Raw genomic sequence first — 18,075 nt, 5'->3', positions numbered from 1 at the left:
TTTCCAGAGACCCAATTTTGACGTTAAAATGGTTTGTCCATGAACAACTTTCCAATTAACAACATACAAATGAAAATTTATCAATTAATCAATCGATCGATCGATCGATCGATCGATCGATCGATCGATCGATCGACCGACTGACCGACCGACAAACCAACAAACCAACAAACCAACCAATCAATCAATCAATCAATCAATCAATCAATCAATCAATCAATCAATCAATCAATCAATCAATCAATCAATCAAATGTAACTGAAAGGCTTATCTCTAAAATAAAGAAAAAGTTGAGGGTTTATTTAATTTTCAGATTCACCTACCATTAATCTCTTATTTAAAAGATATTAAAGCACTATTATTAAGAGCACTATTATATTTTTATATTAAATTTAACACATTTTATCCGTTTTTATGTGTTTTAATCATTTTTTATGATTTGTTTTTGTTTTCTTATACTTCTCTCTTTTGTTCATGTTTTTGTAAAGCATTTTGAATTGCCACTGTGAATGAAATGTGCTATATAAATAAACTTGCCTTGCCTTTAAATGGGTATGTTATGGATAGAGTTAAGGTTAGGAAAATGAAAAATGCGATATACGATTGGCATAAATTGTGACAAAAATTTGGACAAGATTGGATTTAGCTTGCCTGGTTTTTTGAGCGTTAAAAACATGAAAGGATGTACAGTATCTATTCTGCTGTATATCAATGTTTAAGGCTGCTGGAAGGGTTATGGTTTGGGGAAATTTTCTATGGGCTCCTTAGTATAAACCAAGCTTGAAACTTAATTTTTAACCGCTGTGGTATTATTGCTGACTACAGTATGTCTGTCCCTTTATGTTTACTGTGCACCCATGTTGTAATAGCAATTTTTATCGGATTAATGCAACATAACAAGGCTCAAATCATCTCAAATTGATTTCTCCAACATGACAGTGAGTTCACTATACTAAATGACCCCCACATACACCAGAGTTTAATAATAGAGCACCTCTAGTATAGATGGGAGCTGGCAAATCACCAGAAATTGTGTGATCTTCTCAAGTCAGTATGGACCAGAATCTCTGAGGAATTTTTCCAGAAAAGTATGTCAAATATATATATATATATATATATATATATATATATATATATATATATATATATATATATATATATATATATATATATATATAAACATCTCTAAACTGTAAAAAAAAAAAAAATACTATAAATGTACAGCTAAATTTAACAGTACAAAACTGATTTTTGAAATGACAAAAAAGTGATATTGCTGGTGGGGGGAAGGGTGCAACCGAAAGTAAATAATTTGCTCTCAGTGAATGGAGAATGGGTTAAATCGCAAATGAAAGCTCTTTTACAGGTAAGCAAATAAAGGATTGCTGTTGTTATTTTCTGGAACAAATAGAAATAAGTGTATGTACATTTAAATGTGCTAGTATACATTTTGTGACCAGTCAGGAAGGGGCACAATGACTAGTGTGTATGAGTGACTGACATGTCAATCTTGGTCAATTTTTGTGGAAATTGCATGTTATTTTCAATTTTTGTGGAAGTTTACATGTTTAAAATCTCAAGGGTTTAATTGATCTCGTGAATTGTTTTATGTGTTTAGAATGTTATTTGCGTTTAAAATTAATGGCATTATTTCATTATTTCGAAAAGGGCCATATTTCATAAACTAATTTGGAGAGGAGAATATGATATGATTGACCTAATCTCGGATCCCCTTATATGCTTTTTGACCTTGCGGGAGCCTTGGACTCATTTATCTCCGACCTCAGGGTTCTCTCCTGTGACAGCTTGCCAAACCTGCTATTAATGCCAAGCATATCTAAGTGGGAACTCTTGAAATAAATGTATGGTCTTTTGGGTATACTAAAAGTGGTTATCAGTTGTGAACTAGTTTGAGAAAGTTTTAAATAAAATTTTTATCAGATGTTTAGTAAAAGGGCTGTGGGTGGTGCCATCTGAGGTTGAGGCTACACATGCAAATACATATGGTAGATATTTTTTCTTACTATAAACAGGGAATGAAAGAGAGCAGAAAGTCACATAAACAATGAAGCGATAAATATTTTATGACACCATGCAGGAGAGTGTAGAAATAAAAAATTATCTTTTGGCTGTGATACCAAACATTTATTTCAATATATATTAAGACATATCATCCTTAGTCAAAATACATTGCTAAACAAAACCCCACAAGGCCAACTTCCAAATATCTGTCAATATGTTCAACAAAAAGCCATCTCTCTGATGTACCATATCTGGTTTAGAGCACTATTAAAGCAAGTGTCTCTGTGACACTCAGATAATACCCCACCGATCTCTTAAAACATAACAGTTTGCTGGCAAAGTTACAAATTCATATTTACAGGGGTAAAAAGATTGAATGATTATTGAGTTGATTCCGCAGAGTGTGAATAGAGTATAAATCAAGGTACCAGCCATCACTATTAAAGGCATCATTTACAAAAGGAACGCAAAACAAAACAAATCCTCCAGTTACCGTACGTACAGTTTTAAGTCACCATGCATATGTAAGGACAGGTTAAAGCCTCAATGTGGGGTACAAGTATACTGTACAAGCATATATAAAAACTTTAAAACGTGTTGGTTCTGATTCACTCTTTTAAAACAGACACATCAAAATATGTTTACTTTATATATACTGTATCAATGAAAAATAAAGATAAATAAATAAGCAACATCATATAGGTGACACCATACATGAATGAACTAAAAGCATCTTGTTCAACATACATTCTTATTTGGCAATATTTATGTATATATATATATATATTACAATATGGTCCTAACAAGGATGTAAACAATGAGCTAGAAATACAAATACACAGTTTAGAACTGTTTAGAAATACACACGCCACACAGGACGAATCCTAATATTATCTATTTTGTGTATTTTATCAAAACGTCTTAGTTTAGCACTTGTCTCTATGTAACGGCTGTGCCTGTTTTTCAACGCCAACTGATGGCAATGAGAGTGGTTGTCAACAATTCTGCACCGTAATAATTACAGCAGCCACCTGTAACATGTTTGTACAGTTACTATAACATAGAGCTAAGTAATCACTAGCTAATAGGCATATTTCTTTTTGAGGCACTCTATGAATATGATTATTAGTAGTATTTTTAGACATTTACAAAAATATGCAATGAACTCCCACTATTACCTTTGGGGCCTCCTATTGCTCTTATATCTTGTACGCTTCTCTGCAATGTGCAGCGAAGTAGCTGTGAGTCATTTGTTTATGCCCACACGCTTCGAAATGAAGAGGACAATGCACCTTAGTAGCTATATAACCCAATCCTGCAAGGCAAAATGGGGGAACAAGAAAATGATGCACACTACATCACTGTAAACGTATAGCAATGAGCCATAAAACACGATAATACCTGTGCTCAAAGAACACTAGGACAAAATAAGGGTGCTTGCAAATTAATATATATGAGTGAAATGTGGTCATTGGCATGTGGAACTGAATAATAGTTGTATATTTCACAAAGGCAATATGTCTGAACAATGTATTGTCCACTGTATTACAATGCCAAAGGCAGAGTCTATAAATGCATTGTCTCTATGCCAGCAAAGAGCTCGTCAGCTGTTTGAATGAGAAAATGGCTCATTTATGGTCACCAAAACACACAGTGATTAAATAAGCCCCCTTAAACAATACATCCTTTTGGTTAATACACCATTGCTAAAACCCTCTGTAAACATTACTATAACATTCTCCTATTTGTCTAAAAGCTATGAGTCTGATTGAAAGCCCGGGTAAAACATTTCATAGCGAACACAATTATTACCGTTAAGCATTAAAAGATGTGATTGTGTGGCCCAATACACGTACAAATATTTATATTCAGAAAATATATATAAATTTACAAAGTGTTTAAAAGCACCCACGTTGCCTTTAGACAACAGACAATGGACTCGATAACAAAGCTAATTAGATGAAATCAAACAAATACCTTTATCAAACAGCCCCAATTTTCATATTTTGTGCTTATGTTTTTGTAATGAGGCCTACAGAACGTAGACAGAAAAAGCACAACGTTGTCTTATGTGTTCTGAAGAGTGCAGTGGTGTCTAACGGTCAGGAAATGTCGATGTATCCAGACTCACCATGTCTACTAAGTTCCCTAACAGGAGCTCTAGTCTTCATAGTTCAGAGAGCAAAGCAACTCTTAGGGTTGACATGGAAAGATGTTTCTTTCACTCTTTGAAAGTCAAAATGGGGGGAGGTGTTGGGGAGGGTTTGAAAAAGTGAGGCAGGTTCCTGGCGTTGTCAGGACTAGGTCCTCTTTCGGGCAACAGAATGATGTTGCCTTTCCTGCGCAAGGTGGAGTCTCGGCTGGAGGTGGTGGAGAGAGTCTCCGAGGTGGCTTCACTGCTGACTTCCACTGGTGTGACTCGAATAGTGGTGATACTCTGTTGGTGGTGGTGATGATGGAAGTGGGGATGGTGAGGGTTGCTCATGTCAGGTAGGCTTCGGTTTCCATCTACGGACCCGTAGCCATCTCTTAATGACTCACAGCTTTCAGAATCTCGGTTTAGATCATTCAACTCGAGGGACTGTCGGATACTGACCCGCTCCTGTGGTTTCCACCTCCAAGATCCACTTCCATCTGTGGATGGTGGTTTCACCACAGGCTTGTTCTCAGGGTGGGCCTCCACTCGAACAATGCCACTGTTAGGTTCCTGATCCATCAGGGCTTTATAACGGATAGATCCGGTACAACTCACGGTGCTAGCCTCACTTTTAGGACTACCATGTAGCATGCCCTGCTGCTTGGACATTGCAATTACCTGCATGATACGTGGTTGACTGTTAGTCCTGCAGACAGTGCTTTTCTCTGCCACCTTTAGCCATTTTGATCGTGCCGACCCACCCCCTCCCCCACTATCATTCATCTCCTCACCATCGTCCTGATGTGAGGAACTCACATTCTCATGTGTCTCCTCAGGGATGTGAACAAGTTGGGAGGACCCTGGTCGTGACTGAATCGATACCCTGGCTCCACCAGCTAGGCCACCAGAGTTATTATGATTGGCCAATGGCACAGCACTAGCAGCAAGCTTCATATATTGCCCAGGGGGTCCACCACGTAGCTCCCCATCCAAGCCAACAGCAGAGGGTTCGGAACTGCAGCGGAGCTCCATGCTTCGCTGGGGAGACAATTGTCCAGCCTCAGCCTCCATAACCTGCAGAGACAGTTTGCGGTTCTCATTCTTGATCTTCCACTGTGAGAGCAGCTGCTTAGAACGTGTGGAATCCATGGAGGCATGGATAGCAGCGTGGCGTCGTGGCACTGGTTCTTCAACTCCAGTTGAATGCACACGAGGAAGGGTGTTGCTGAAGGTCACAAAGCTTTCCTTGCAGAGGGGACTGGGTGGTGTAATGCACTCTACCTCTGTGCTTGCCCTCTTCAAGCTGGACAAGCTGTTCTCTCTGTGGGATGGGCCACGTAGCAGGATACTCTCAGAGCGGGCTGAGGTTGGACGTTCACGCATGCTTAGGCTTTTAGGTGGAAGTAAGCGTGGTGGATCTGTGTTCAGGTTAGGGAGAGGTCTCAGAGGTTCCCGCAAGGCAGGTGGAGGCCCCACCGGCTGGGGTTGTGGTAGAGGTTGCGGTGGTAGGGGTTGTCGGATAGGAGGATGCACATGTATCCTCAGAGATGTGTCTTCACTAGGTTTAAAGTTCCCAACTGCATACAGACCCTAAAGTAGTGCAAAAGGCAGAAATCTCTTGGTAAGGATAGTGAGCACTTGAAAAAAATACATATATATTTAAAATGAGGGTTTTATAGGGATATTTTGCAAATAATTCAAGAAAATACATGGTCACACCTTATTGTGATGGTCTGTTTGTTGCATTTACATTACATTGCAACTACATGCCAACTAATTCTCATTAGATTATGAGTAGACTGTTAGGTTGGGGTTAGGGTTAGGGTTAGTGTAAGTTGACATGTACTGGCAAAGTTTCTTATAATCAGTTAAATGTCTGTTGAATGTCTGTATCAACAGATATCAAGCAGACAGTTTACTAATCCTCAAATGGACCATCAAAATAAAGTGTTAGCCAATATATTCCCCGCTGAAGAGTATGCTAGCAGTTTTAAGTTGGTATGCCAGCCTGGCCAAGCTGTATTTGGCTGATTTAGCTGAGTAACTAGAAGTTCTGCTGGTCTGACCACCTGTAAAGTATACCAGGTGGAACCAGTATACAAAACCAGTCTCTAGAACCAGTATACAGCCTGGCCTGTTTAAAAGATATTCTACGTCAAATTTCATATTATTCAACAATAATAAAACTACCTCCTAATAATGATGCCCTTGTGGTCAATTATGAGCTTAAATGAACATCAAAGAAACTTTCTCATATTGTCTATGGTTTGTACACCAGATGTAAGATTTCACAGCCAAACAGCATTACATAGCTAATCGCTTCACCTCATAATGCACTTTTGCTAAGCAAGCAATATAACCAGGACCTAGTGTACTGATTCATCTTAACTGGGTTAATCCCTCCTAAAGGAGTTTTGGGATTGTTGTCTATGTTAGAAATCATAGAGTACACATAACACTCAGAGCAGGTTGAGCAGAGGGAAAGGAGAGTGAGTAAAATAGAAAGAAACGGTGGGAGGAATGTGAGGGGGTGTGTGGGTGGAGAGCTGAAAAGGAGCCACAAGGGATTTGCATGTGTGAGCTATTTTTACCTCCATTAAAACGGCATTGTCTTATAGCACCTCGACTAATTCTCTATGATTCTTCTCAGGTTTCATACAGTAATATAGATCAGTCATGGGATTATGGAATTAATTATTATCCACACAGTGCGTTTGAAAGCCACTGCAATAGCAAGACTCACCAGGTAGATGGCTATGCCTCCTCCGAGAAGAAAGCCACAGTAGACATCTACAGCATGGTTCTTGAACTGAATAATGCGAGTCAGGCCGCAGATAATGCCACAGATGATAAAGGAGAACACCAGGAGTGGCTTCAGCAGCTTGGATGAGTCAGTCAGAGTGGCATTAAAGTACATCTGTGGAAGGAGACCAGTCTTTTGACTGAAGTTTTAGGAAATGCTTCATAGTGGAAAGGACAGTGGGATAGCTTGGCATGCAGTTACATATCGGTTGAGTCAACTGTGCCATGTGTCAAGTGGATTACTTACGGAGATGTACACAGCCGCAAAGGCTGCCAGGGTGGCATGCTGAGATGGGAAGGACTTCCTGTAATAAGAGACAGACAGCCTTGTAAGATCTATAGATCATTTTCACACTGAGGCACTGCCCCATACTAAAGGACAGATGGTAATGGAAAGCCACAGATGATCATGTCCATTGCACCCAAACAGAATTGGGGGTTTTAATTTTCAAGAATGGTTGCATAAAACCAACAGATAAGTTATAATTAGACATGTCTTCTGCATGTTTTTTGGGAGACACATTTCAATGCACATAACAGAAGTGTTTACGTCTAATTTTTTACGTTTGCAAAATGTCTGCACAACATATAATCGTGGGTATTGAGAGTGCATGGAATGAGTGGAAGATTGAAAAGCAGAGCTGCGCAAATGGATGTGTGTGGGTGTGCTGGAACGGGCAGCTGGGTTGTGAGCAAAGCAGCAAGACTGAACTCTGTGTGGGTTTTACAGGAACGCCATGTGCCAGAGTAGAGCGCCACATTCATTCTGCTGCCTTCACATTTATCTACACTGTTTACGACAGGGATTGTGTATAAACCTATTGATCCAATCAGGCCTTAATGTTGCACTGGCAGCCCCATCATATTTAGTCAGTAATAATGTGTCTAATCATCTTTGTTTGGGTATACTGGTAATCATTCCCACCTTTGAGTTTCAGAGACGTTTTTTCATAAGGTCAGCCTTACATTTCATGACACAGGGATTGAGGAAAAACTTGAAATGGTACCAAAATATTATTACTCAAGCAGTGAACTGAAAACTGATGTCATTAAAGGTGGACTCTCATTTGTTTTTCTGTTCTTTTGCTTTGTTTGGTTTGGACCAAAACAGAAAAATACTATAAGCTAGGGCTGCACTGATCAACCTGCAAGAAACCAGAAGCTGCTCGGATTTGCATTTTTGACCATCATGTCTACCGTTTTAGGTTTGTGTCTATTTTAGAATTATACATTCAATTTTAAATCACTAACTACCTAAAATAATGCATGCCTCCTTTATGTGGGTCATCATGACTAAAGTGCAGTTGTTGCCTCTAATTTGAAATCACTGCAGATTCAGCCTGTGATAAAGCAAATAAACCTTTTTCTTACATAGATTTTTTCTTTCTTCTAACAAAAATAAATAAATAAAAAACTGGAAATTGAATTGGAAATTGAATTGGCTAGTTTGCTAGTGAAAAAAAACGAATTGGCCATATACTTTAGTATTCACACTGTCATTTTTAAAAACGCTCTTGTGTGCCGAGTTGAAGATGATTATTGTTTGTCTGTACATATGGTACAAAACTCAATCCTGTGAAGAGTCTTATTAAAGGTGACTTTATTCTGCTCCATTTACTCATCCTTCACTCACCCCTTACCAACTGCTTTTGAGACATCAAATCCTGGTACACTCAAACTTCCTGAAATTAAACGATAATCAAACTGAACTTCTCCTCTTAGGTACACAATCTATTTTAAACAAATCACATATCTTTTCTATTGATGATTCTGTCATTACGCCCTTCCTTCAGGTTAAGAGTCTGGGGGTCCCCTTCTACAGCACTCTTTCATTCACAGCACATGTTGATAATGTCACTCGGTCCACTTATTTCGATCATTAAAATATAAGTCGTTTAAGTCCTTCTCTTATCTGCTTCTCATTCATCTGCTATTCTTATTCATAGTTTAGTCACATCCCATTTATTCATTCATTCATTTTCTTTTCGACTTAGTGCCTTTATGAATCCGGGGTCGCCACATGCGGAATGAACCGCCATCTCATCCAGCATGTTTTTAGGCTGCAGATGCCCTTCCAGCTTCAACACATCTCTGGGAAACATCCATACACACTCATTCACACTCACACACTACGGACAATTTAGCTTACCAAATTCACCTGTACCGCATGTCTTTGGACTGTGGGGGAAACTGGAGCACCCGGAGGAAACCCACGCAAATGCAGGGAGAACATGCAAACTCCACACAGAAACGGCAACTGACCCAGCCGAGGCTCGAACCAGTTCCCCCTGTACACCTTGTCACCGTGGGGAGCAGATCCTTTAGCCACTTTACTCCTCAGTTTTGGAATTCACTTCCTCCTGATCTCTGAATTCTAAACTCTCTTTTACAGTTTAAATCTAAACTCAAAACACATCTGTTTAAAACAGCCTACTCTCTTCAACTCAACTGCACTTTTTTTAAAAATTGTATTGTATTCTATTGACTTTTACATTGTGTTTTTATTTGAACTGATTCAAAACAAACCTGCCAAATATGAATTCACCATTGCAGATCATAATAGAGGAAGGCTAATCTTATTCCAGTGAGTACAAATTTCAAGTAAAATTTTAAATATAAATTAAAGGCTTTGGATTGGACTAAATCTATATAGACAGTTTTAATGATTTATTTATTTATTAAATTCATGTTCATCTTAATACTGTGTTAATAAAAAAAATTATACTATAAATATATTATATAAATACATAGCATAACACATACAACAGAACCTTGGTCTCACTAAAACAAATTTAATTTCCGCCTGAAATCCTTTCACAGCATACTGTAGGCTATTTAATTTCTTTCTCCCTCGCTGCTCACTGCTTACTTTATGTCTACTATATGATGATTTGCTTGCTTTATTCTTCATTTTTATGTTGATTTGGATAAAATTGTCTCCTAAATGCTCATAAACTATTTGCACATGTTTTAAACACATTCAGTATATAAAAAAAGGCAAGTGTTCACCCAATAATATTCTGTTTTTGCTTAGAGTTGCATCACTATACAAACCTAACATTGGGTTGCAAGCAGCATTTCACAATCACTTTAAAATAGCATGTAATACTCAGTCCACGTTTAAGCAATTGTCATGCCTCTGGGTTGACAAACTACAGTATGAAAGAGAAACTGAATTCTGACCTGCCGGAGTTGATAGCTGCTGGATCGGGCCCCGAGCAGATGTCATCCACAATGAAAGAGTTCTCATCACAGGAAATGTTGAGGGTGGTATAGTTGGGTTTGCACACAGTGAGGAAGTAGGGAGCATGGTACCCTGTGGCCAGCTGGATAATGTCTGTGATGAGTGCTGTGATGCACAGGCCAAACACATGGACCCCTGAAAACCGCACAAACACACACACACACACACACTCAGAGCTTTTTGCTCAGTAATATGGCAACAAACAGCAGCCATTAGACTTCATAAGTTTGCGATTAAATAGATGTAACTTCTATTATTAAAGGGACAGATCTGTTTTTGTTGTTCATTTATTCAACCACATGAAATGCAATATGTAGGTGAAAGAAGATTTTTAGCTAACTGCAGCCCTTGGTGATTCATTAAATAAAAGGTCCACAACATTTTAAGTGTAAAAAAACATGTATACATATTAATGCAACTTCATATTAATACCAATGGCTTCTGACAATACATTGAAGTTTAATAAAGTAAAATGGTCAGTCTGTGAAAGTAGCTGAAAATTATTTAAAAAGTGTCATAGAATGAAAATCTGGAAATACATAGGCATGTGAATAATAAGAGAACATTGCATGGAAATAGCATGCAATAAATTCCTCAAACATCCTTGTTTCTTCGTTCTCATGTCAACCCCATGAGTGAAAATTCTGGGAAAAAACAGACCAATCGGAACAAATCCATCACTTTGACAATCCACACAGGATTGTTAATATACACACCCCAGGCAGCGCTTAATTGGCTACAATATTTCTTAATAGGATTACAACAATAATAGTTTTTCCTTATTTTAAGTTTATCTAAGCCTATATTATACTTACAGCACTATGTAAGTGGGAGTATTATTTTGAAAAAAGAAAGAACCAGCATTATAGAGCTCTCAGGTAATGTAACTAGGCATGGATGATCTAATCAGAGCCGGTTACCAGCAGGGATGGATAAGCAATGTAAGATGCTGCTTAGGGCCTCAGGATAATTCAGGGCCTCAAAACAAACTCCTAGAAGTATAAATGATACTATAAATTATAAATAAATGATGTTTTCTATTTTCCCAGTACTGGTTGTAAAACATATGCTGAATAAGTTGACGCTTAATTCTGCTGTGGCAACCCCTAATAATTAAAGGGACTAAGCCAAAAGAAAATTAATGTATGAATGAATGAATTTGTTTTCTATCTTATTTTGTGCAATGAGGGTCTACATTTTATTTAATTTTAACATAATTATTATATCAAAGAAATAAAAAAGTGGTCCTCCACATTCAATCATGGACCAGTCCAGCAGTCAAATCAGTAAAGATTCATTCATTCATTCATTCATTTTCTTTTTGGCTTAGCCCCTTTATTAATCCAGGGTCGCCAAAGCGGAATGAACTGCCAACTTATCCGCTAGTTTTTTATGCAGCGGATGCCCTTCCAGCTGCAACCAATCTCTGGGAAACATTCACACACACTTATTCACACACACTCATACACTACGGACAATTTAGCCTACCCAATTCACCTGTACCGCATGTCTTTGGACTGTGGGGGAAACCGGAGCACCCGGAAAAAACCCACGCGAACGCAGGGAGAACATGCAAACTCCACACAGAAACACCAACTGACCCAGCCGAGGCTCGAACCAGTGACCTTCTTGCTGTGGGGCGACAGCTAAATAGTTCATTTATTACAGTATGTTGTTTAATTGTGAATTCATCTTAAGAAAACAGATCGTCTTTACAGGATGGTTTACATGTTATCATTATTTTGCTTTAAGATAAAATGTAGAAAATGAGATCGAATGATATAAGAAAAAACAGCAAAAAAATTATAAAAAAGTACAAAAAAGGTGCATTTTAGAACTTTTTGGCCCTTTGGCTGGAATTGTTTAGTGCCTCAAAATCACTAAATCCACCTCTGGCCACCAGAATGCAAAATTCGGGAAAGGCAGATTAAAAATGTATTCAGCACCACTTCAGAAGCACAAGGTCTGTTTAACTGTATCTTTTGTTTAACAAGTATATATATTAACCAGTATATTGTAGGCCGAGAGAGCTAAGCTGCAATTTAAGAAAACACATGCAATAACAAAAAAACACCAACAATGTCCTCACAATGCAAACAAATTACGAAAACGCACTGCATTTTCTCACAACACAAACAAAATAAGAAAACCTGCTGCATTTTGTCAAAACATATGCAAATAGCATGAACAGAAATGTTTCAGGGGTACACAAAACGTGACGGACCTGGCTGGGATTTGCTTATTGTGCCTTGACTATTGCTCAGTGAGGCTGAGGTGATCTTTGAAAGGTCTTTAACAGTTTTGTTGTTTATTTAACACCCTGATAACATGATACCCTTGTCTTTTGTAATTTATTAGCCTAAATAACCAAAACCTAAATTGTCAGGTGTGTCATGTTTTTGGATCCCATTGAAACAATTCTGTTGTGCTATTTGCATGTGTTGTGAGAAAATGCAGTGTGTTTTCTTATTATTTTATTTTATTTTTTTTTTGCATTGCAAGATGTTTGCTGATCTTTTTTAAAATTTGCTGGCGTTTATTGAAATTGCATGTGCTTTCTTAAATTGCAGCATGTTAAGCTTTTTGGTCTCCGTACTATTGTGATATTTGCTGCATATGTTTGTAGCAGACATCCTAAGTCTCTCGGTAGTTGCGGGAGTATCCCGCAAGTGCATATAGACTCCCGGAGGCCCGCAAAAAAAAATAATCTCCCGGAAATAATAGTCTCTCGCCCTCTCCGCATCCATCCTAGCTCCTCAGGTACGTTGCACGCAACTCACCCCCACCGCCCTTCAGGTACGTCGGGTGCGCACATGCCCCTAATCAGATACCCCCACCCACCCCCAACTCCCCGCTCTTCAGGCACCCACTCTCCTGCTACCTCCCGCAAATCAACTCTGTATCCCCCGGAATTTACTATTTCCAACTTGGGATGTCTGTTGTAATGAGGCAACAAACACATGCAGACTGCTAAATATAATTGTTTAATGCATGTTTATGCATAATGTGAAATCACTCAGCTCTTAGTGAAGTTTTACAAACTAGTTTCGAGATGAGCACTGGATATGATTAAGGCTGGTCTCTCATCTGTAATCAGTAATAATCCAATTAGATTATTTCAAGCTTACAATAATAAGAGCTATTTCGCGCCACTGCCTTATCTTCATTTCAGAAGAATCTCCATTCCACCCCGTGTCCTACTTTTCCTTCTTTTACCAGGGGGAGCCCTTGAGACCTACCTGATCTCGGACCCCCTTATATCCTTATTGACCAGGGGGAGCCTTGGCTCAATTATCCCAGAGCTCAGGGTTCTCTTAGGAGACAGCATGCCAAATCGCTATTAGCTTCAAGCATATCTAAGTGTGAGCTCTTGAACTGTGGATTTCTGGAGTGAAAGGATATCAATAAACTTCAAAAGCTCATCAGGTTGATATTAATTCCAGAATGTATTTCCAAATATGTAAAAAAAATAATAATAAAAAATGTAACGCATACATTCAGTCAGGCCCATTGGTTGAGTATAATTATAATTTAGCCTGTATTTCATCCACAACATATGAAAAGTAAGATTACATTCACATGTGCAATTTCAATCAGGGAGATGCTGAGTTCAGACTGCATGATTTTAGCCCTGATTTTGACTCCCGACAGGTTTTGAGAAATCGCAGACAAATGCCCGAAATCACAGGCAAATCGGTGCTCGTTTATGCTAGTTACAATCACACAGTGTAAACTATCAACGACGCGATCTGAGAGAATCACAGATGAGTCGCCGACACCAGTGAGATATTTGGCACTTATTTGGCGATTGAAATCATGCTGTGCGAAATGTGTTCCAATAATAATATCGGCGATTACCTACAGTCAATGAGAAAGCAGTATCCACTAGTCTGGGTATCTGCAGGCCAGCGGGAGGTTGGGGAAGAAGTTGAGGGCTTCTTTTTGGTCTATTATACCCAAGAATTGGAGGAAAAACTAGTGAAAATTTGGCAGGAGCACTCATGTCGTTTGATGCGTCATTTCAGCAACACTACAACCGGAACAAAAAGAAAAAAATAGCTAATTCCCCTCAAAACCCACGTGAGCAAAATAAGTAGCTTCATTTTCTACCCAACTAAAGGCTTCTTTCTCATTATGTAGTTAATAACAAAAGATATACTACGCGACACTGCATTGTTTCCAGGTCACTTCTTACATTTGGTTGTGAGACATAGTTTGTGGACTGAGATAAAGTTGTCGGTGATTCTTCCTATTGTAAAGTCATGCAACGTGGATCCATCCTACAGTGTAAACACAGCACCAACAGAACGCTGCCCCAGATAGTCATGCTGTGTAAAAACATCTGTGACACACTACTTTGAAAATCATGCAGTCTGAACTCGGCATTACACAAACTTGAACATGTTATTTTGAATCAGGACGCTTCCACTCCAGACTTGTTAACTGTTTGCAGATATGTTGTTGAAAGGTTATAATGGTGTAAATAATGTGAATTTACTTGCACAGATCATGTATCATCAGACACCACAGGAAATAGTTTTATTTTGTATGTGCTCTCAACGTCTTCCTAGTCATAACCATGTATTTTATGAATCACCAAAGACCATGTTTACTGCTTTTCTGGGCTGAACTTTCCCCACTATAGATTATAAAACAGAGTTAAGATAAATGGTGAAATCTATACAATATTTATACATGCCATATAGCTTTTTATGGTCACAAGTGCAGGAAAAATATACACCCACCAACAAACCTCACAGCCCGTCGGATGTAAGAGTTGAAATTGCAGCCAGCAGCATTTATGTTAGCCTCTGTCTTGATGGCAATATTTCTCCTGGCCACACAGCAGTACAGGATTCCCTCCCCAATCATGATCTGTGGGAAGATCATCTGTATTTACCCAAAAATACAGCACCACACTTTCCTTTTCTAGATTCCAGAGGTCACTACAAATAGAATCACTGACACATCAAGTTCATTACAGTAATTAAAGTAATCACTCCCATCCGTCCACCCATTCATTCATGGCCATATGCGAGGGATTCCATCCAAAACTGTAAAAACCGATTAGGCGAGTATCTTGGTAGTAATCCAGGCCTCCGCTAGCATTGACTAAACTGTTAATTTCATGTAAATGAAAAGCAGGAACCCATAGATTTAAATGTAAATTCTTCTGCAAGAGGGCATCTGCTGCAGACGAGAAGACAGAGAGAAAGAGATGAAAAAGCATTGGTACTGTACCCCCCTGAGATCACACTTGCTGCACATCTACAGTCAAGTGCAGCACTCGAGTGCAGCAAGCGCTACCATAACAGCTGGAGCTACCAGCAGGACACACATTCACAGAAATGCTACTAGAACCAGCTCTCAGACATAATACCCATATACTACTGGGGCCTGAATGTCATCTGGGTGAATTATCATCAAGGGAACATTGTTGAGGAATGAGATGTGGAGAAAAAATCTAAATTATTCTAAATTGATTGGAATGTTTGGGTTGAGGAGTGTATTTTTATTCATATGGGAAGCCATTTTAACATTAAACGGTTAGTTTACCTGAAAATGACGTCTGTTATTAATCGCTTAACCTCATGTCGTTCCAATACCTTGAAACCTTTGTTCATTTTTCTGAACACAAATGAATACATTTAAGATGGATTTAAAGAGTTCTCTGACACTTCATATACACTCAGTCGTGATGCTGTTTTCATACCAGATGCGAATGAAGCGTCAGGTGTTAGTGATTTACATGTTAAGTCAATGCAAAGACGCGACTAGACATTCTGCAGCACAATTCGCGTGAGTTGAGCTTTTTGCGCGTTTGACCCGTTTAATGCTTGGCCTGTCACATTATTTATATTCTGTTGTATGATATATTGGACCAAAATATATTGCGATAAACAATATTATTGTCATTTTAAGAGCCTGTTATTCCACTCATTATAAAATGCCAGAATGACAATATAATATTGTCACCATGCAAGTGCACTCCTCCAAAGAACACATATTTTTATTGTTAAAAATGTTTTATTTTATTTATAGTCATTTTAACAATTTAATAACCAGCATTGGGGTCAGAATGTGAAAACACATAATAATGCATAATAATAATAAATCTTAACAAAAAAGTGCATGTTAAAATGTATCAGAGGATGAGATTTATGCTACCAGATCTATTTTCAGTTGTCAGACACCCACATGAAATTATACTATAGTCATTTATAGTAAATATTATAGCATTTTTTTTTAACCATACTGACACTGACACTTCCGATAGACATAGAGAAGTTGCACAATCAGCTAAAATGTTGCTAGAATTGTTTTTTTATGTATGGACGATATAAATTGCATCACTAAAAATGATTGAGGTCATGTCCGTGTTTTGTGCGATAAGTCAACATATTGATTATTGTGACAGGCTTACTCGACATGCATAACGCATGTTTCGCTAGAGTTGGAAAATCTGAACTTCAGCAGACATTCGCACCACATTAATCATGAGCTTGCTCTTGTAGAGGAGTGATTATGATGTAGAGCCGGTTGTTGGTTTCCCAGAGGGAAATCCTCTTGCCGACACCGGACAACAGTTCATGAAATGGGGCTGGGAAGCACGCTGAAAGCCTCCACCATCCAGGTATAGTTTCTAGAGAAGTTGATGAACTCACAGAGCTGAGTGCACCTCTGAAAGGATCTAGTGGACTCAAGACACGCCGGCGAACGAATATACACTGTTCAGCCTCAATAAAATCCATGTTAGCCAATTAGCAATGAAGCTAGAGTCACCAAGCAGACAAAAGCCTTGTCCATGACGCCAATCTGTGTGTCTATTGTGAAGTGAATTTGACACGTGAATGAAGCAAATGTGAAACAAGAATTAAGTGAGTATACTCGAAATGTCTATATGTCTATTTACGCGTGAATAGCACGATTTGTTCGCACATGCCACGTCTGGAGTGAACACACCATGAGATTTCATGGTGCAGAAAAGGAACCAAAAACACAGTGGATCAATTGCAAAGTCCAAGAACAAGACATTCTCACTCCCAACTAGTCACATATTGAAATTTGGCCAGGACATTTTGTCACTATTTGATGTTCGAGGTGTGAATTTACAACACGTAGGATCCATTGCTTTAAATGAGAAACCTTTGAAGTCGATATGCTGATGGTAAAGGCATAGGCAATCTAAGGGGCTGTTCAAACAGAATGCATTTTAACACTCCAACATGCAACTTTTCTATTGTTTTTCAATATAAACACGTGTTGGACAGACGCATTTGACTGTTATGCTTACGTCTTGCATCTTTTGATGTGAGTGTCACGTTTTTTAGACGCCGAAAGATCTTTCACCTGCAGTGCAGCTCATCACTGTCAGTTCCAAAAGGAGTTCAGAGTCCTGGCAACAATTGAAAGCTTCTGTTTATAGTAGAAAGCTGGCATAACAACTGTTTTATGTACCATTATATTATGGTGGAGCTGCACATTGTGGCTTTGTGCAGAATATCCTGAGTTAAGAGATGTTCAGTTGAAGTAAGAATTATTAGCCCCCCCTCCCCGAGTTAGCCCCCATGTTTATTTTTTTCCCCAATTTCTGTTTAACACAGAGATTTTATTCAACGCATTTCTAAATATAATAGTTTTAATAACTCATCTCTAATAATTTATTTATTAAGACACTTCTATACAGCTTAAAGTGACATGCTTAACTTGGTTAATTAGGTTAACTAGGCAGGTTACAGTAATTAGGCAAGTTTTTGTATAATGATGGTTTGTTCTGTAGATTACCGAAAAATATATAGCTTAAAGGGGCTAATAATTTTGACCTTAAAATGTTTTTCAAAAAAAAAAAAAAAAATTTAAAACTGCTTTT

General features: G+C 38.4%; 1 protein-coding gene across 1 annotated transcript in view; it reads right to left on the bottom strand.

Moving 5' to 3' along the window:
- Positions 1-2,123: 2,123 nt before the first annotated feature.
- The window catches only part of plppr4a (phospholipid phosphatase related 4a), a 39,463-nt gene continuing 23,511 nt past the window's right edge, over positions 2,124-18,075 (bottom strand). The window contains exons 3-7 of the mRNA XM_087240681.1: positions 14,951-15,080; positions 10,145-10,340; positions 7,209-7,266; positions 6,903-7,076; positions 2,124-5,749 (exon numbers count right to left, since the gene is read on the bottom strand). Coding sequence (XP_087096807.1) covers positions 4,244-5,749; positions 6,903-7,076; positions 7,209-7,266; positions 10,145-10,340; positions 14,951-15,080 — 2,064 coding nt within the window. The 3' untranslated portion in view covers positions 2,124-4,243. The remainder of the gene's footprint in view (positions 5,750-6,902; positions 7,077-7,208; positions 7,267-10,144; positions 10,341-14,950; positions 15,081-18,075) is intronic.

The sequence above is a fragment of the Danio rerio genome, chromosome 2, assembly GCF_052040795.2.
Source record: "Danio rerio strain M-AB ecotype USA chromosome 2, GRCz13ab, whole genome shotgun sequence".
Lineage (NCBI taxonomy): Eukaryota > Metazoa > Chordata > Actinopteri > Cypriniformes > Danionidae > Danio > Danio rerio.
The sequence above is the reverse complement of the archived record's forward strand: the minus strand, read 5'-3'. Positions and strand labels throughout refer to the sequence as shown.